Source organism: Malaya genurostris, chromosome 2 (assembly GCF_030247185.1).
Source record: "Malaya genurostris strain Urasoe2022 chromosome 2, Malgen_1.1, whole genome shotgun sequence".
Classification (NCBI taxonomy): domain Eukaryota; kingdom Metazoa; phylum Arthropoda; class Insecta; order Diptera; family Culicidae; genus Malaya; species Malaya genurostris.
Window position 1 is genome coordinate 115,087,084 of NC_080571.1, and position 21,548 is coordinate 115,108,631.

Sequence of the window (21,548 nt, forward strand, 5' to 3'; positions counted from 1 at the left end):
CAATCAAATTGTGACATGATACTAATAATTGATACAAAATACCGAACCGGCAGCATTCAGTTCTTCAATCGATTCTTTTCAAATCAAAGCTCAGTTTAACCACCGTCAGTTGATCTCTTGAAGTAACAAAATATCACTTTCAATAGTGTGAGAGCTGCCTTCGAAAGAGGTTTATGTAAACATTCGAATTGGTTCAAGATAATAGATGACATTTTTAATAGTTTACTTCATTTAAAATTCTTTACTCCATTTATAATTCTATCCATTCGAACTTGCTCACTACCAACAGCGAAGACAATGCAGCAGCTAGACTACTTGGCACTTGAAACTGAGCAAGCAAAACTTCAAATGACTAGGTACGATTATTCAACTGACGATAAATTCTGGGAGCTTCACTTGAAAAGGGAAGCAAAAGTCACATGAATTTGTATCGATATGCTGACGGGCAGTGGCCATAAATTTCATTTTCACCTGATTCGATTGAAAATGAAATTTTACTGCACTGGCTACTACACATATATGACATTTCTCGATGAACATTAGACAAGGTTCTAGGTGCAAATGACAAATTCAAATAATCGAAAGAGAAAATAAATAAAGAGAAACTCTCATTTGCTCTTAGGACCTTTTCTCCTGTTTGTCTTCATTTGTCGGAATGACGTTATCTGTTTTCTGTCAAAAGTTATAGTGGGGTGTCGGCAACCGAACTCTCTCCTTTATATTTTTTTGGAGTGCACAGTGAGTCTACGTGGTTTATAAATGGCTCTGAATAACGGAAAAAGAATGTGAATTTAAAACTACTACCCTTGAGGATTTATCTTGTATTTGATTCTAAATTTGGTCAGCCTAAATTGGCTCAATTTTAAAAACGGATTTTCAGTTTAGGTTTCAAAATTTTTTGTAATCGATAATATAAACATGTGGTTGTCATCCCAATGAAACTTTGAAATCTCATTTTTGTAAATACTTTATTTTAGTTTGTTTGTGTTCCAATTTTTGGACGTTTGGACATGGGTTTTACATATAGAGAACAGCTTTCGTGTAGTACAATACTCAATCTCATTTAACAGCTTTTTTCAAATTTCCTGTATTTATTGGTGATTTCAATGATAAGAATCATCTTTCGATACCTGATTGACGAATGAATAAAAAACAACTTACTGTTTTGAAGTTATTTTCAACATATACGTGTAGGACTAAGAAATGGATCACAAAAATCATAAGTACATAAACTGCATTGTATATATACATTCACATTCAATATTCAATATATATATTTACACATTCAACACATTCTTTGTCGTTATCGCTTGGATAATGTTCAGCATTTATAGCCTTTTTCGGTTCAATTTTTATTTTTGCAATGCCCCAGTATGTACTATTCTAATTATTAGGTACGTATTTCCGCGTAAATTCTATTACACACATGGTGAACATGTGTCATTCCATCCGATGAGGCGAAAGTTAGTTGATTTGTGTGAGCAAAGGTTGGGTCACACTCCGAATCGTGTCCTCGCCACCAAGGCTCAGTCTTCCTTTGGTGTTTAACAAATTCTTTGTGCTGTTAGACTTAATGAAATTGTATGACACGTTGTTGAGCTTTTTGTTGGGTACTGCACCACTGCTGCTGTTCAGGCTGTACATGTTACTGTTATTGTTATTGTTGAGAATCCCAGTGGGTGGAGCACCGTTCAAAAGTGCCAACGGACCATTTTCCGGCGAACTGCCGTCCGTCAGTCGGTTTGTTCTAAGCGATGCTTGCAATGATTCAGTCTTCTCCCCGTTCAGCCAGTATGTCAACATTTCGCCTTTACCCTTCATCGATACCAGACCACGTTCCGTCACATCAAAGGTGCCAAATGTGTCCAGATGAAGTTTTGTGTTGTGACTAATGTGAATTTTCAATGCTGCCCCGTTGGACTCCATCCGAGAGGCGGTGTTTACCGTATCTCCGAACAAACAGTAGCGCGGCATTTTCAACCCTACCACACCAGCTACGCAAGGGCCTGGTAAAAAAATAAATAACAATGCGGAGGAGATTAGTTCGTGAAACATATCTGAAATGATTACAATAGATGTTATTTACCGGTGTGTAAGCCTATCCTTAATTTCAGTTGTTCGTTGGGCCGATGGCGGATAGTGAACTTGTACACAGCAGCTAGCAAAGCAAGCGCCATGCGGGAGATTTCTCTTGCGTGAAGATTTCCGTTGCGCATCGGCAAACCGGAAACAACCATGTAAGCGTCACCGATGGTTTCGACCTGAGAAACACATGATAAACAGTATTAAATTTTCATCAATCTTAACTGTTCAATGTGTAGGCTCGGGAACAAACTACTAACCTTGTAGACATCGAAGTTTTCCACAATGGAGTCGAAACAGGTGTAGAGATCGTTGAGCAGGTCCACCACCTGCATCGGTGTGCTCTGAGCGGATATGGACGTAAAACCAACAATATCACTAAAATAAATAGTTACTTGATCATAGGTTTCGGCTATCACAGATTTACCCATAATCAGCTGTGCCGCCACGGACCTGTTGATAATCGAAAAACAAAATAAAAATGTTATGATAAAAACGAAACAAACCAGTAATTGGACGTTCACGAAAATTTACGAAAATTTGATCATATTCTCTCAAACATACTCTATTATCACGATATTCTCAGCACATTAAATGATTTTTTAATCGACTGGACTGGAAACACTGAAAAAAATCGTGCAACAAAATTCTAATTTCAGACCTTTAGTAAAAATTGCTTCTGTGTAATTTCTTTTATTCCTTCACTCAAAGAAAATACCCCAATAAAAAGTTTAAATACTTTGTTAAATGAAGTAAGTTTATCACGAAGTTCTTCTTATTTTCACTGAATTGCAATTATTACACCACTTGCTACTTTATTTGAAAAAAAAAAACAAAACAAAATAGACCCAAATAACTTTCCACCCGTCAAACTTTGAAATGGGCCGCAGTTTTAGATAAATTTAACTACTCGATCAAAAGTAACTGCTCGACTGTCAAATTTTAACTACAAGGTCAAATAATTCGCAGGATGGTCCATAGTCTTAGAATGGAGGAAGGAAATAAATTGCAATCGTAAAAATGCTAGCAAACTCACGGGTAGCCACTTCGACTTATATTGAAAGTTAACAACAAATAATCATTTTATTAAAATGCTGAACTCATATAGAAAGGTTATACAATCACTTGAAAATCAACTAGTGAAAATTGGCAAAGTTTCATATGCCATTCTACTAAGTCGTCGAGCTACACAATGTCTGTGTGTGTTTCTAGAAAATGACGTAATCGATGTTGACCAACTTAGATTCAAATGAAAGGTCTCATGGTTCTACTCAGAATTCCTGAATTTCATTCGGATCCGACTTTCGGTTCCGGAATGATGGGGTAAAGTGTGTTAAACATTGTGTACCGTCACAGAGTCGAAACGAAACAACTAAAAAGTTTTCTAAATTGGTCTCGGAAGTATTTCAATCGGTAGCCATTAGTAGGCAGTTAAACAAACCGATTCCGGCTATCCTGGTTCCCGGTTTTTGAATAACGACGGTAGATAATAGCAGACCCTATCAGCTTGGAGCGAAATCAATTTTTAGTTCAGCAACGCCATCGCACGGCATCACATACAACATATCATGTCAATCGTATGGGTGTGCAGTGCTGCTATTTTGGCGCGCACGAATTTGACATTTCTCTCCCCTACTTCTATGTATGAGATTCGATGCGGACTCGCCTAAGGTTGATGTCAGAGTGATTCCTGATTCCTGAACCTAAGGGTTCCATGCGCGCAAAAAAGGATGTTGCCAGTGCAGTGAAAACATTGAAACTGAATGTGGAACACATTCACGATCTCTCCACTGCAGTAAACTTCACTCTCTGACACACACAATGTTTGCTGACGGCCCGAACGGGCAGCATTCAGTTCATCACTCGTTTCTCTTCAATCGAGGCACAGTTTAATTACCGTCAGTTGATCTCCTGAAGTAACAAAATATCTCTTTCAATAGTGTGAGAGCGGCCTTCAAATGAGGTTCATGTAAACATTCGAATTGGTTCAAGATAATAGATGAGAGACTAATCAGATAGCTGAAATGTCAATCACAGAATAAACATAAATTAATTGTATCCTCCTTCAGTTTTCATTTTTAATACTTTACTCCATTTATAATTTTATTCGTTCGAACCTGCTTACTACCAAGAGCGAAGACAATGAAGCAGCTAGACTACTTGCCACTTGAAACTGAGCAACCAAAACTTCAAATGACTAGGTACGATTATTCAACTGACGATGAATTCTGAGAGCTTCACTTGAAAATGGCAGCAAATGTCAAATGAATTAGTAGGGATACTCTGACGGTCAGTGGCCATAAATTTCATTTTCATCTTATATTATTCGATTGAAAATGAAATTTTACCGCACTGGATGTTGCCAATGATTTGTTCGGGAAATGTGTGAGCTGTATATCATGTTAATATGATGTCAAAAAAAGATCTCACTTACTTCTCTCAGAGATGGCAGTCCGGTATTGCTAATCTTAGGTTCAAATGAAAGATCTTATGCTTCTGCCGAAAATTAGGCATATTTTTCGGATGCAATTAAAATCGTCGTTTAGAGTACGATGTTAAAATCGTATAAAATCTTCAAAATTTGAATAAAAACTAGTAGAGTTTGTAGGTCATGTTAGTTGATGGTCATACCACAGATAACAGATATACAGGCTCACATATGAACTGTGTGTAAAATTTGCTCAATCAGCGTGGCGAACACTTATAGATGTCACCACGATCGACACGAGGTGCCACAACGATTTGGGTGCCTCTTTCACAAGAGCCACAATTTTGGGCGCAACATTCACTTAACTCTAGATTTTTGTTTTGCTTTTGGTTAAAATGGCAAATTTATTATTATTTTATTCCGATCGAATTCTAATGTGATTTATGCGACATGGAAATATAGTTGTCCTTAACACTTAGGGAAATCGTGCAATAAGTGTTAAAATTGTTGTAGTTGGAATATTTATATAATAGGCAGGAGGATTTTGTTATCGTTCCGAAACGTAGCGGAACGTTTTGAAAGATCGCGGCGAATAGCCGGGTAGGTGGCAGTAGTGTTTCCAACGTATAGCAAATTTGAAATTTACACAGGATTTTGAAAATTTTTGTTCGAGCCTGTATATCTGTTATCTGTGGTCATACGAACCGATTATACCGGTTCTTGAGTTCCAGTGCCCGAAATACCTACAATAGTGGAATTCACTTCGTTTTCTCATGGATGTCAGAGAACTGTTTCATTCTGTAGGTTATAAGGAGTGTATCGAAAATAAGCTATCCACATACATTTGTGTTGTACGCATGTATTTGTGATGGTTTTTAATGCTCAGATCACAACATGCTGTGCGTTTGGTTGTCGGCTTTCGTTTGTTTACTTGTTTGTGCGGTTGAAATTCTGCGTATTCAAAATGTCGCGTATTTAATAGAAAGTGAAAATTGATGTTCTGGTCACATGGCTAAGTGAGAAGGGTATTACTATGCGAAAATGTGCGAAGTGGTTTGGAATTCATCATGCCAGTGTTAAAACCATCATTAATAACTTTGGGGAACACTATTCTTTGCATGATCAACCAGGAAGAGGTAGAAAACCCGGTTATTCCAAAACTGGACCAGAAAGTGGTATCTCTAATCATGAAGAACAAATCAATGTCAATACGCGATTTGGCCAAAAAAGTAGAAACTACTGTCTTGATCCAGCGTATCAAGAGGAGAAATCACATGAAGACCCACAAGAAGCAGAAAATCTCGAAACAAAGTGTAGAACAGAAGAAGCGAGCAGCAATAAGAACCCGAAAATTGTATTCGCATCTTTTGCAGTATCCGGATGCATGCGTTTTGATGGACGATGAGACCTATGTAAAGGAGGACTCAAAAACCCTTCCAGGTCCACAATACTTTACTGTCGTCGTTGGGGAAGATGTGAGCAATGCGGACAGGTCGAATCAAGTGGAGAAATTTGGACGAAAGGTATTGATATGATAAGCAATATGTTCCTGTGGTTTTGTTTAAGGTCAACCATTTTTTACACTACCGGAACTATAAATGCAGAAATCTATCGATCTGACTGTCTCCAGAAGAGATTGCTGCCTTTTTATAAAAAGCATAGTATACCTCCACTGTTTTGACCGAATTTAGCGTTGGCCAAGGGGGGGACACTTAGAACAATGTGCCAATCACACATTAACACAATGCGTTGGCGCATTTATCAATATTGGCACTTTCGTTTTCACACAGTTGCACAGTTGCGGCACGCAAAGGGCTCATTTTTGACAAGTAGCTATTTCATGGGGAACAGCGTGGCACACTTAGACTCACAGTATATCACGTGTTTTTTTAGAGGCACAATATAGTTTGTGTTAAGCGACTCTCCTCTTGGCGTTGGCTCACTATGCTAAAACCACTCTCAATTGGCTTGCGGAAAAAGGGTATAAATTTCGTTGAGAAAAAATCATTCCACCAAATTGCCCTCAGCTTCGACCCATCGAACGTAACTGGGCAATCGTGAAGAGGGTCTTCAAGAAGACTGGTAAGGCAGCTGGGATTTCTAGGTCTTTATAAATTGCATCAAATGTAAACTTCATTTTTTTGTTTGTAGGGGAATATGTTCGGTTGCCGGCAGTGTTCGGTTGCCGGCACCCCATCGTAACTTTTGACAGAAAGCAGATAGCGTCATTCCGACAAATGTTATGTGTGTGTGTGATAGCAGCACGTTCTTTTTGTGCCAAATACCTGCTTAATTGCGTTATTATAGGGCTTTAGCTTTCCATTGATGTATAGATGTCCGCATAATGTGCACTAAGTTAGAAGTTATGAGCTAAAAAAAAAGGGTGCCGATAACCGAACACTCTCCCTTACATTTACATTTACACCTCTCTATTTCGCACGGCCTTACGGCAGCATTTCGTAGAAATAGTCTTCAAAATATACGGAGAAATTCGAACTATCCTTACTCATTTACATGTCATAGGGCAACTCAATACTAGAATTTTGTTGCATTATCGAACGAAATTTGTCTTTCTGACGTAACAATCAATTGTGTGAGAAACTACCGACTGTGAATAGCGACTTGTGAGTTAGAGGATTAAAAGTGCCAAGTTTCATGTTTCATGCTCTGAAATGTGAAAATAAAGAACTGCACACCTCGAAACGTCCTCCCTGAACTAGTTCAAATGAGTTGCACAGCTTCACAAGTACAAAATCATTATATGTAATGTCACACAAAATTCGACAAAAATCGCTGCAATCTTCAATTCGATTCAATCGCTCTTTATATTCGCTTTTTCCTACAAAATATCACAGAACTGTAGAAGCATATAATGTCCTAATGTTATAACCAAATCCTGTAATTATTAGGGGTAAAAAGCCACCAGTTGTGCCTAAACACCCAACTTAAATCTTAGCAATTTAAATTTTATTTAAATTATAATAAAAAACCATAGAAAAAGGTCAGCAAGCAGATGTACTTCAATGAGTTTTTTCGGATACAATCTGATTTAACCGTATTTGCAGCAAGATTATCTCCAAGATAAGGAGAAAATTGTAGATTCGAGTCTTTCCTCTTGGGGCGCTTCTTTTTCAGGAAAAATCATTCCATCAAAACCAAAACGGAAAAATTCGCAGCTGTTCATTTTTTTGCTTTTCCATTCATGTACCTTTTCCCCTAAAAAAAATTTCTCTCGTTGCTAAAATATTTAAATTAAGAACTGAGTTGCTTTTCGTCATGAAAACAAATACTAAACCATCAATGACCTTTGTGTTAAATCATGTGAAAATATGTCATAGTGTGCCTATGATAATCCCACATATGAAAAATCGATTCAAACTCACTTTGGCAACAGCTGGTAGAGGAGCTCCTCGCACTTGCGCTTCTCCTCGAAGTAGTCTTGTGTACGTTCTTCTACTAATGCCTCTAGATTATTTGCATACTGTTCCATGCGTTGCAATAAATTATCTAATATATTACCAGATTCATTTTCTCTAAAAAAAATAAATGGAAAAACGGTTACTAAATGTACTGAATATCACCATCGTAAGGCTTGCGTGTATTTACTTGTTGATTTTCCTAATGATTGTTTTCAAGCCATTGAAATCTGGACGATCGGCCGGATCCTCGGCCCAGCATTTCACCATCAGGTTGTTCACGTCCTCGAACGAAGTCTCGTCCACCTTCGGTCGGAATGGTGCGCTGAATACCTCAGGGCCGTTTTTGACTAGTTTGATAATTTCTGCAAGAGAACAGTAGAGATGCTAGTTCAGTAAGGGAAAAATTGGATCGGTTAGCTTTGATAAATCGATTGGCATTGAGTTTTCCGTTCTCGGTTTATCGACTGAAAGCTGTAAGCTTTTCCGTTTTCGAAAATAAAATCATAAAAACCGGAATAAAGTCTTAAGAATCCACACTAGAGCCAAAAAATTATTGAATTGACATTGTTCAAACGAATGAACTCCGTTTAGTTCAACGCGTTCACTCGCGTCGCTCCGTGTTCTGAGCGCGGAACGCGGACCGAAGCGAAGCGATTCAATGCGATGCACTGTTTTCGCATCGCATTCACTCTGACAGGTTTGCTTTGCTGCAACTGCAATCGCATGCGCGCCTCGACGCTACGCGTGACGCTTTCACTCTGACAGCAACCTAACAGTTGATCAAAGCAAACCTGTCAGGTTGAAGCCAGAGAGTAAGCGACAGAGTTCCATCATAAATCAAATAAACATAGATTTCCGACTGTACGGTGACACTAACAGCACCTCTAGTGAGAAACGGGTGTACTTTTTTCCATTAGCTACTGTGGTTTTGTTAAATGCGCAGGCAACTTTATGCATGCATTTTAGGAGCATTTACGCACCCATTCTCCACCAGACGGTGCTTTTGCTGTCACGGGTTGCTCAACTACATTAGTATTACACTGGGAAATCTATGTTTATTTGATTTATGGTTCCATCCACTCAAGCTCAGCAGAAAAATGACAAGTATGTCAGAGTGAACTCGATGCGTTGCGAAGCGACTACTGACCGATCGCATCGAACTCACTCTGACATACATGTCATTTTTCTGCTGAACTTGAATGGACGGAGCTCTACCGCGCGACGCCGTGCTATCTGCCAAGTTTCGCATCGCTTCGCTTCGCGTCGCTTGTCGCTTTCTCTCTGACTTCACTCTCAAGGTGAAGCCAGAGAGAAAGCGACAAGCGACGCGTAGCGATGCGATGCGATCATTAAAGTTCTGTATTTCATTCATTTGTTTACAGCAAAAATTTAACATGTATTTCAGAGTAAACACGAAGCGTTGCGTAGTGACAAGCGATTTTCGGTGCGACAAACAACAAAGCATCACGTGCACAGTTTTTCATGCGGTTAACGAGCGACCAAAGGTTTCCTAAATTATTTTTCGTTATGGAGAAAGAAGATAATTTTATTAATATCAAAGCACTGATCGGAGCAGTTTTAACGGAATGCGCAAGTGTTGGAGATTTGAAAACACTAGAAATTACTGGCATGTACAGTCAATGAAAGTGCATTAAATTAGTTTTGAGAATATTTCGAGTTATGTCGATGGAAAAAGTTCATACATTTTCCATAAATTTTTAGTTGAAAATGTTAAGAAGCTGGCTTTCAATCGGCACAACTTCTGGAAATAGAGCTTCGAAAGTTAAAACTACTGCAGAAAAAAACATTGCATTCTGCAAAAAAGCTACAACTTTGGATAGAGCTGCAGGCGATTAACACTACAGCATGTAGATGGCTTAAATAAGAGTTGATTTCGATTCATTTTGATCAGAATTTTCTTTTCATTAAATAGGAATATAATTAAATTTCTAATGTTTTCAAATCTCCAACACTTGCACATTCCGTTAAAACTGCTCCGATTAGTGCTTTGATATCAATAAAATTATCTTCTATTGTTTTATTACTACTATCACTTTGACCTTCGCTATCATTGGAAAACTTTCACGTTACGCATTGCGTCGCGTGTCGCGCCCACTCTGGCTTCACCCTCAGAGTGCATGCGATGCGATAACAGTACATCCTATTAAATCGCTTCGCTTCGTTCGCTCTGAGAGTAACCTAAGGATGCTGTCAGACTGTGTGCGATACACGAAGCGAGGCGATAAGGGTTAGCTTATCGCATTTACTCTGACAGGTTTGATTTTATCAAATGGAACTAGCTTGCACGCGCGTTTAAACGCTTCGCGTGACGCTTGCATTCTGGCATGTTCCTACCCGCATAGCGTTTTGGCTACCTTTGGCAGCCATGACCACCAGACGGCTACCAAAATTGATTCAGTGACGGTTGTCAAATCCAATTTGACAAAACAAAGTCGTCTGTATTTAAGCAGACCATGTCAGCTTGGAGCGAAATCAATCTTCAGTTCAGCAACGCCATCGCACGGTGTCACATTAAACATATCATGTTAATTGTATGGGTGCGCAGTGCTGCTATTTTAGCGCGCACGAATTTGACATTTCTCTTCCCTACTTCTGTGTACGAGATTCGATGCGAACTCGCCTGAGGGCGCCATGCTCGCAAAAAATGTTGTAGCCAATGATTTGTTCGGGAAATGTGAGAGCTGGATATCTTGTTAATATGATGTCTTTGATTTAAGTTAGCCGAGCGTTTTCAATGTGGAAAAATCCTGGTGGATACGGTTGTATCGTTTGAGTTGTATATCTGGCAGCGGTGAAGAAGTCGGACACCAGATTGTCTGCCAGCCATATTTTTCCAGCTGACAGCGTTTAGTCAGCCATCTGGCAGCCATGCGTATGCGGGTAAGTTTGTGAAAATCGGTTCAGCAATATTTCGCACTTTTTTCATTATAATTCCGGAACTCCATACTTCGGTTGAAAGATTTTCTTGCCTTTCTATATATGAAAGGCGAAAGAATAAGAATAAAAATGTTGGAACAGAAATTTATTGTGAATTAAAACGATTGAAATAATAATCGTTAAATTAATTAGAATTATTGGTAGACATACATAAATAAATATATGATTATCCAGCCACATATCACCTTTTAAATAATTGACTCTTTATCACTGATGTCAAACCGAACAGAAAAAAACCTAACTAGTTTGTTTCTCGATCACAGTAGCTGAGTTTGTTAATTAACAATCGTTTGCCATGTCCTTCCAAATTTCTTCGTGCAATGTTTTCGCCTCGATGATTGATCCAGCCGAGAGATGCCAGATGACGACGGGAATGAGAAGCTCAGGTCCAAAAAGGTTGTTCATAGAAAGATAGAAACGCAACCCCCGCGCGAGAGACGTGTCGTGATATCTAAGTTGCGCTATAAAATCTACGATCAGCCAAGAAGGTCGAGTTTTGCCGTTTCTTTGGGAAACATCAAATATGAACGCGATGCGATCGTTTTGCCTAGCAATGCCAAACGAAAACAAGGTCCGTATGCTGCGCGCAAACGATCGGATGATCAACTGCCAGAGACAAGTGGAATGGTGTCCTGTGTTCACAATGACAGCTCAACGGGTCTACAGCGGAAGCGGGTTGTGAATATCAGGGACGTGTTCAATGAATACTTGAGGCGAAAGTCAGTAGCGCCCAGACGCATAAAGATTGTTAAAATTTATGGTAGGTTGGAAACAAAACCAGCAAGATTACATTACTGAATAAATTTTAATTCAAGCTCCTTTGAATTGGGAAGAAGCTTTGGAAGAATCGATTAAGAGATTCATTCCGTTGCCGCGGAAAGTTAATTCTTGGCAACAACCACGGTTGCACTGGTTGGAGAAGTTGGAGGAAGAAAATGAAACGATTGCGGAAAATTCGCACCCGAAAGAAGAAGAAGACAATTTATTACCGTGCTGTTTTTTGTTCCTAAACCCCTTTTGGCACCACAGGACTAATAAATAAAAAATGTAAATAAATAATGTATCTTACCTTTTGGGGATTTTTCATCATCCCCTATGAAGAAAGGCCCTTGGCGAGAAACAATCTCCTGAACTATGATGCCGAAAGAATAGACATCTCCTTTGGGTGTACCTGATGGATCAGGATTCAAATCGCGCAGAAGCTCTGGGGCAGTCCACAGTTGCTCTGAGAAAATATAATTGCGATTCACATAGTTACGTATTTTAAATCCTTAACCAACAATAAAAAAAAATTTTGAGATATGCCTTTGACATCGAATAAAGTACAGGGCAGCTCCATTATATTGCATTACAAGGAAAACGCACGTCATTTTTTAACTGTTACTTGAAGCTTCGAAATCAGTAATACTTACTTTTCCAATAAGCATAACTCTCCTGATCCAACTCTTCCGTTGGTCTTCGCAATTGATGCAATCCAAAGTCGGTAATTTTCAGCACAAATCTGGAGTCTACCACACAGTTCGACGACTTCAATGATCCATGTGAGTGAAGTTCGGTAGAATGAAGGAACGCCATACCTTTGACAATGTCATGCATCAACGAAAGCTTGAACATCCAGTCCAGTTTAATCGTTTCGTTTTCTAGTATGTCTTGTAAGGATCCTTTCGGGCAGTATTCGGTCAGTATGAAAGGCTCCGGGTTGGGCTCCAGACAAGCACCGTAGAACCGAACGAGATGATCGTGCTGTAGATCCTTCATTCGTTTGAATTCCAGCATCAAGGTGCGATTGAGGTTCAAATTATGAACGTTGATCTTTTTGATTGCCACTTTGCAACCCTTATAAAACCCGAAGTTGATATAAATCTGCCGGTCGCCAGGCAAAGAATTGAAATCCTCGGAATAAATAGTCTGCAGAAGTACTACTGATTTGTTTATGAATTACTTTTGAATATTGAAATCCTAGTACTTACGGCTTGACTGCCTCGCCTGGGCATCAGGTGCACACTCCCCCGATGGCCTCGGCTAGGATCACAGGAGAGCACCTCGTGTGCATGTACTTTCCATGTCATGGAATTTATTTCTGCTTCGAGTTTATAATGGCGATACCCGAGGATTGATGCAATGCCCATGCATATAACGCATAGACCGAGAATCAGAGATAGGATAGCATAACCTGGAAGGGCTGCTCGGAATGTTCACTTGTTAGTAGAAAGTTCTTTAAATGCCAACAAGTGATACTCACAATTATCAGGACATAGCGACCCATCGAAACCGCAGGTCGGTCGATCCGGTGGAGCTTTCGTTCTACCACCTGACCAGTGAATTTCCTTTCCCGGCACAAATTGTAGTCCTCCGTCGTGGAAGTAGTTTGCTACTATCTTGAAAATAATTGTTCGCATAAATAAACTTGATAAATTCAACGTACGCTGCAAGAAGAATACTCACCTCAAACATACCCGTATCGGGATTCAGATCCAGTAGCGAATAATCGGAAACTCTATCTCCATTCGAATCGATGGAAACGTTGCCGGTGATACCCTTGAAGGATTTACCCCACATCAGATGAACCAGGTTGGTACCGTTGATGGGCTGCTTCAGTGCCTGATATTCGCCCAGCTGTGTAATACTGTCGTTAAGAGCGTAGGCATAAAGTAGCACTGCATCGTAAAATGCTGTGACAAATGTGGACACTGGTTCATCGTCGCCGTACGTGTAGTTGAAACGGGTCTTGGTCAGTTCTTTAACCTGCGATGCGAAAAGTGTAGACACGGGTTAATTTTACGCGGATTTTTTGTATGCTATCAGGTTTGTACGAATCGCATTGGCCATGAATTTATTATATAAAATTTTGAAAACATTTTGCTAAATCTGTATAGAAGGACAGCTTGAGCTTGACCGACCACCCTTCGTTACTGATCGGGATCGGCAGAAATTTATAGAGAATTTCTAGATGATCATTCCATTATGACAGATTCATCTATATTATTAACATTGTAATATGATCGGATTACGGATTGCGTGAACTTTATTATCCTTTTGTTTGGCCGTTTACTGATAATGACTTTCGGTCGGAGCAGTTTTGATGCTGATTTAGATTTTTTTTACGTTTTTTGTTTCGTCCCTTTAAGTGATGGTATAAATTTTAAGCACACTTCACCCTCCGGATCCGCACAGAACCTTTCATTTGGATCTAAGTTTGTAAAAATCGGTCAAACCAGCACTGAGAAAAATGAGTGAGATCTATTTGGAAAAATATAATCAATATTTCCGGTGCCTCCGGATTCAGAAAGCGGTAACCATGATAGCCGGAATCAGTTTTTTGGCCGTCTACTGATAATGACTATCGAATGGAGTAGTTTTGAGACTAATTTAGAATTTTTTTCAAGTGTTTAACACACTTTCAAGTGTTTAACACACTTTTAACACACTTTACCTTATAATTCCGAAACCGGAAGTCGGATCCAGATGAAATTTTGTATATAAGTTTTGTATATAATCATAGAACCTTTAATTTAAATCTAAGTTTGTAAATATATTTTTGTGCATTTTACCCCATAACTCCGGAACCGCAAGTCATAGCCAAACAAAATTTAAAAATTTTGTATGAGATCATAAGACCTTTCATTTGGATATAAGGTTGTAAAAATCGGTTACATACACAGACATTTTTCTACACGACGAACTGAGTCGAATAGTATGACACTCGGCCCTACGGGTCTCAGTTCAAAAGTCGGTTTTCACAATGATTGCATAACTTTTTTATTTGAGAAAGGCAAAAATGATGTTTATACGTTATATACAACAAGAGATATTCACGACCGAATATTTAACACTCTCTAAGAGAGTAAAAAGAGAGAGGCGCCCATGGTAATTTACAACAAAATCGGTTGGTCTCCTAAAAATTCTAGTGCACTTTTTTCATGTTTTTGCACATTTTCCCTTGTTACTCCCAAGCCGAAAGTTCGATCTGGATAATATTCTATAACAGGCTATGGGATCAAGAGACTGTTCATTCGAATCTAAGATTATTAAAACCGGTTCAGCCGTTTTTTTATCGTTTATTTATAACCGGCTTTAACCAAGTTGCGGTCGTTCGCCGGAATTCTAAGAAATTGGAGTGATTTCCGGTTTAGAGTATACGATCATTTCTTTTCGATACTTCCGGAATCTAAAATGAACCGTTATCCGGTATACCTAACGCTCGTATCCGTACTGTATTTTACAGTATTGTACTGTATTTTCGATCCAAATACTGCGTACTGTTTTTCACCCTCAAAAGTACTGTATTTTAATCTGTACTGTATTTTTACATTGTACTGTATTTTTCGCACTAAAAATTAATACAGAATTTTAAATCTTTACCGCATCGAATTTCGATTTGTGGCAATACAAAAAGTCAAAAAGGACATTGACAACTTGTAGCGAATGTGAATGTGAATGTAAGTTACATGCAAATAATAATTCTTTCAATAATCATTATTGTTCAGAGCGTGTTACAACAATTTAGCGAAATTTTGATGATTAAAAATAAGGAAAATATCTCAACCAAGAAGAATCATACGCATTGTTTAGTTTATGTCGAATTTAAAAGTGTCCTAAAAAGGAAAAAAATAAGTTTATGAAAATAAATTTGTTAATTATTTGCCTTTAACGATTTGTTTAGTCTTGTTAAGGCGTAGAGCCGTATTGAACTACTTTTACATTTCACGTTTCACGTGTGTTTCACATGCAAGATAGTTCAATTGGCAAAACGATTTACCCGGATAGGAGCTAACTACTGGTTCAAGTCCCGTCTGTGCGGCGGCTTTTTCGCGGTTTTCATTACATAGTTGTATTCGCATGTCATTTTTTTTGTTTTGTTTTTAATTCACTATGTTTAGAAAAAGGTGTACAGTAAAATGTACTGTTTTTTAAAGTTGATATACTGGCCCTTATTACCGGTGTCACTACACGGTGAAAACCAAGTGAAGTGACTGTGACCCTTATTATGGGTATCACTTCACGGTGGAAATCAAAAGAAGTGAATTTAGGTCCTTATTACTGAAGTCGCTTCAGAGACAAAAGTAATTACTTGGATGAACTTGATGTCATTATGAACATCACGCCACCAAAATTTTGTTGAAAAAATTAGTTTTTTCCACCACAGCAATCACTTCACTATGCGTGATACTGGTAATAGGTAAAATCATGTGAAGTGACATGTAAGTGAAGTGAATGTGAAAGTGGAAGTGAGAACGGTAATAAGTGCCACTGCATTTTCTTAATTTTTACGACAAATGTACTGTATTTCGTATAAAAAAATATACGAGCGTTAGGTATACCCAAAATCAATGTATTTGGTCATCAACTAACCAAATCTGTCCAATCCAGGAATTATACTGCTATATGAATGTATTTGATTGAATTTTCCGTGTCATGTATAAGATCACGTCCCTGAAAGAACATTTTTATACCTATTTGTCTGTAATACCGGAACCAGAAGTCGTATCCGTATGAAATTTGGTAGGATTATATGGGGTTGCAAAACATTTCATTCGAACCTATGATAGTGAAAATTGGATGAATGGTCTATGAGAAAATCGAGTGCAATCTTTCTTCATTTTTTTGCACATTTTAAACCGCTACTCCCGACTCGGAAGTCCGATACGGGTGAAATTCAACAGCACTTTATAGGACCAAGAGACCTTTCGTTTGAATTTCATTTGAAGTAACAGTTCGGCTGAAAAGTTCGTATCGTTTAATAGAAACACACATTTTTTGCCAAAATTCGTTTTTATTATTCAACATAATTGCCATCAGATGCGATACAGCGATTATAGCGATCTTCCAACTTTTCGATACCATTTTTGTAGTACGATTTGTCCATGGCCTCAAAATAGGCCTCAGTTTCAGCGATTACCTCTTCATTGCTTCTAAATTTTTTACCAGCGAGCATTCTCTTGAGGTCTGAGAACAGGAAAAATTCACTGGGGGCCAAATCTGGAGAATACGGTGGATGAGGGAGCAATTCGAAGCCCAATTCGTTCAATTTCAGCATGGTTTTCATCGACTTGTGACACGGTGCATTGTCTTGATGAAACAAAACTTTTTTTTTCTTCAAATGAGGCCGTTTTTTTTAAATTTCGTCCTTCAAACGCTCTAATAACGCTATATAATAGTCACTGTTGATGTTTTTTTCCTTTTCAAGGTAGTCGATGAAAATTATACCATGCGAATCCCAAAATACAGACGCCATAATCTTACCGGCCGATTGTTGAGTCTTTCCACGCTTTGGGTTCGGTTCATCGTGTGCAGTCTACTCAGCTGACTGTCGATTGGACTCCGGAGTGAAGTGATGGAGCCATGTTTCGTCCATTGTTATAATTCGACGAAAAAAATTGGTTTTATTTCGATATAACAGCTCCAAACACTGCTCAGAATCATCAATTCGTTTGTTTTGTTTCATCAAGAGAATGCACCGTGTCACAAGTCGGTGAAAACCATGCTGAAATTGAACGAATTGGGCTTCGAATTGCTCCCTCATCCACCGTATTCTCCAGATTTGGCCCCCAGTGAATTTTTCCTGTTCTCAGACCTCAAGAGAATGCTCGCTGGTAAAAAATTTAGAAGCAATGAAGAGGTAATCGCTGAAACTGAGGCCTATTTTGAGGCAAAGGACAAATCGTACTACAAAAATGGTATCGAAAAGTTGGAAGATCGCTATAATTGCTGTATCGCCTCTGATGGCAATTATGTTGAATAATAAAAACGAATTTTGGCAAAAAAATGTGTGTTTCTATTAAATGATACGAACTTTTCAGCCGAACTGTTACACGTATCTTTTGAAGGTTGGTACTAACTGAAAATGGTATGGATTTAATTCTAGTGGCGTCCTCTCATAGAAACGATACGAACTTTTCAGCCGATCTGTTATATGACATTCGACCCTCCGGGCTTCGGTTAAAAAGTCGGTTTTCACAGTGATTGCATAACCTTTCTATATGAAAAAGGCAAAACACTTTTTTTCTGGAAAAATTCAACACAATTAATCTAACGTCTGTTTATAGCGCAAAATTCTCTTCAGCCGCATTTTTGGTTGAATATCCAGACAAAACACTTATTTTTTTTTTTCATAAATACGTTTATTTCTTAAGGCAGTTTACATAAGTTTTTCTTCGCCGTAGCATCACTTTTACATAATATTCTTATCCTAATTTAATTCTAACAAAGTCACAACGTTTTGAATTTATTAAAACATATTCTCTTATAGCTTAAATATCATCTTAGGTAACTCGTCATTAATTATGAAATCTACTCGGAAATATTATTTGAACCAAACGATTACCTTCTATAAGTTATAAAATAAGCTGTTTTTTTTGACATTTTGTTGATAATTTCATAAACTGTTTCGAGTTTGTTTGTATCATTACATAATTTTTATTCTAATTTAGCTATTGGTTGAACTCATGGACGCAGCTGGGATCAGAGCTAAGTCTTAAAAGGGGCCTTTATTAAATTGAAACTCCAATTTTCCTTATGAAATGATAAATAAGTTTCATGTATGAAAGGTCACGACAAGCAAGAATGTCTCGAACTGGGATATTGGATAGTCTACCTTGGGTACGCAAAGAATTTATTAGTTGAGATCTGACATCACGATACTCCACGCATGTCCAAACGACATGATCAATATCCCGATAACCTTCTCCGCAAGCACAATGATTAGTCTCGGAGAGCCCAATTCGAAGGAGATGTGCATCTAACGTGTAGTGATTGGACATGAGTCTGGACATCACACGAATGAAATCCCTACTCACATCCAGTCCCCTGAACCATGCCTTTGTCGATATATTCGGAATAATTGAGTGCATCCACCGACCCAGATCATCTCTATCCCAAGAAGCTTGCCAGCTGGCAAGTGTTCTTTGGCGAGACGAGCTATAGAATTCGTTGAAAGCAATTGGTCTCTCATAAATTTCACCCTCAATAGCACCACGTTTGGCTAAAATATCGGCTCTTTCATTGCCAGGAATGGAGCAATGAGCCGGGACCCAGACTATAGTGATTAGATAATTATTGTTCAATATGTCGTTCAGGCACTGTTTTATTTTGCCCAGGAAAAACGGTTCAGTCTTGCCAGTCATGTTTGAGCGAATGGCTTCAATTGCACTCAGACTATCTGTGAAGAGGAAATAATGGTTTGGAGATAATGTGACGATTACACTCAAACTATAATGAACTGCTGCTAGCTCTGCTATATAAACAGATGCAGGTTCTTGAAGCCTAAATGAGGCCGAAACATTATTGTTGAACATACCAAACCCTGTCGCTTCTTCAATTCGCGATCCGTCCGTGTAAAACATTTTCTCAGAGTCAATATGCCTGAACTTACTTGAAAATATTTTTGGGATTTCCGTCGAGCGTAGGTGATCCGGGATTCCACGCACTTCGCGCTGCATGGATGTGTCGAAAAATAAAGTTGAGTCAGGGACATTTAGGAGGCTGACATGGATAGGAATATATCTTGAAGGGTTGATTTCCTGTGACATATGGTTAAAATATACTGTCATGAATTTTGTTTGAGATCGAAGCTCGACTAGTCGTTCGAAATTATTAATTACCATGGGATTCAGCACCTCACATCTTATTAGCAGGCGTGATGAAAGCTCCCAAAATCGATCTTTTAATGGAAGAACTCCCGCCAGAACTTCAAGACTCATTGTATGTGTTGAATGCATGCAGCCTAAGGCAATTCGCAAACAACGGTACTGAATTCGCTCAAGTTTGATAATATGAGAGTTTGCAGCGGAACGAAAACAAACGCATCCATATTCCATCACTGAAAGTATCGTTGTTTGATACAATTTTATTAGATCTTGCGGATGAGCACCCCACCAAGATCCTGTTATTGTTCGAAGAAAATTTACTCTTTGTTGGCATTTCGTTATCAGATACCTAATGTGTCCTCCCCACTTGCATTTGGAATCGAACCACACCCCGAGGTATTTAAAAGTTTAAACCTATTGGATCATTCTTCCCATCATATGGAGCTGAAGCTGCGCGGGATCATGCTTTCTTGAAAAGACGACTAACTCTGTTTTCTCCGCAGAGAATTCGATACCAAGATGAACAGCCCAAACGGACAAGTTATCTAAGGTATCTTGCAATGGTTTATGCAGATCAATAGCTTTGGGTCCAGTAACTGAAACCACGCCATCATCTGCCAATTGTCTTAGTGTACATGGGGTTACAAGACAGCTGTCAATGTCATTCACGTAAAAATTATAAAGGAGCGGACTGAGGCATGAGCCTTGCGGTAGACCCATGTAGCTAATTCTGAATGTTGTCAAATCGCCATATGAAAAATGCATGCGTTTCTCTGACAAAAGGTTGTGCAAATAATTATTTATAACCGCTGGGAGTCCATGTTGGTGGAGCTTGTCTGAAAGAACATCAATGGAAACTGAATCAAATGCTCCTTTAATGTCTAAAAATACAGATGCCATTTGTTGCTTTTGAGCGAAGGCAATTTGGATGTCAGACGAAAGTAATGCAAGGCAATCATTCGTCCCTTTATTTCTACGGAAGCCAAACTGAGTATCTGACAACAAACCGTTCGTCTCGACCCAAGTGTCGAGACGTCGTAGAATAATTTTTTCGAACAATTTTCTGATGCAGGACAACATCGCAATGGGTCTATATGAGTTGTGATTGGAAGCTGGTTTCCCCGGCTTTTGAATGGCGATAACTTTCACTTGTCTCCAGTCAGGTGGAACAATATTTTGCTCAAGAAACTTGTTGAACAATTCCAACAAACGTCTTTTTGCGAGGTCGGGCAGATTCTTCACCAAATTGAATTTAATTCTGTCCAACCCAGGGGCGTTATTGTTACAAGACAAGAGTGCTATAGAAAATTCCATCATTGAAAATGGGTTATTAATAAAACCATTATTTGGAGGAGATTCCCTTATAATGCTCTGCGTAGGAACAGAATCTGGGCAAACTTTCCTAGCAAAGTCAAATATCCATCGGTTCGAGTATTCATCACTCTCATTGCCCACGTTACGATTCCTCATTCGTCTGGCCGTGTTCCAAAGAGTGCTCATTGAGGTTTCTCTTGACAAACCTTCGACAAAATGTCTCCAATAGCTACATTTTTTGGCTCGAAGTATGCTCTTGTACTTGGTTTCTAAAGCCATAAGTTTTTCAAAATTCTGAGGAGTTCCTCCTCCCCGTTTTAGAAACGTCTTGCAAGCATTTTGTTTTGCGAGTTTAGCCTCTGAGCACTCTTTGTCCCACCAGGGGTTGGGAGGCCTTCTGTTAGTCGTTGGTCCAGGAAAGCGTTTAGTTTGGGATTGTTCTGCTGCCTCCAGAATCGAACAAATGAGGAAGTCATATTCTTCAAGTGGAGGGAGCTCTTCCATTGAATTCAAAATACTAGAGATACTACTTTGGTATTTAATCCAGTCGATATTTTTTGTCAAATCATATGGAATACTAGCTGAAGTAGCAATGCAATTGCTATTGCTAATTGAGATGATGATTGGTAAATGATCGCTACCGTGTAAATCAGGCAATATTTTCCAGGTGCAATCTAGTCGAATTGATGTTGAGCAAAGAGATAGATCTAATGCACTTGGGCGTGCAGGAGGTCTTGGGATCCGTGTCATGTTACCCATATT

The 21,548-nt window shown here is 38.8% G+C and overlaps 1 protein-coding gene across 3 annotated transcripts in view; it reads right to left on the minus strand.

Moving 5' to 3' along the window:
* Nucleotides 1–949: 949 nt before the first annotated feature.
* Nucleotides 950–21,548, minus strand: part of LOC131432604 (atrial natriuretic peptide receptor 1) — a 368,937-nt gene continuing 348,338 nt past the window's right edge. For all 3 annotated transcript variants that reach the window (XM_058598970.1, XM_058598968.1, XM_058598969.1), the window contains 10 exons: nucleotides 13,333–13,632; nucleotides 13,130–13,265; nucleotides 12,858–13,069; nucleotides 12,300–12,795; nucleotides 11,957–12,112; nucleotides 8,117–8,291; nucleotides 7,894–8,043; nucleotides 2,343–2,535; nucleotides 2,087–2,261; nucleotides 950–2,006 (listed from right to left, as the gene is read on the minus strand). In XM_058598970.1, the coding sequence (XP_058454953.1) occupies nucleotides 1,465–2,006; nucleotides 2,087–2,261; nucleotides 2,343–2,535; nucleotides 7,894–8,043; nucleotides 8,117–8,291; nucleotides 11,957–12,112; nucleotides 12,300–12,795; nucleotides 12,858–13,069; nucleotides 13,130–13,265; nucleotides 13,333–13,632 (2,535 nt within the window). In that variant the 3' untranslated portion in view covers nucleotides 950–1,464. The remainder of the gene's footprint in view (nucleotides 2,007–2,086; nucleotides 2,262–2,342; nucleotides 2,536–7,893; nucleotides 8,044–8,116; nucleotides 8,292–11,956; nucleotides 12,113–12,299; nucleotides 12,796–12,857; nucleotides 13,070–13,129; nucleotides 13,266–13,332; nucleotides 13,633–21,548) is intronic.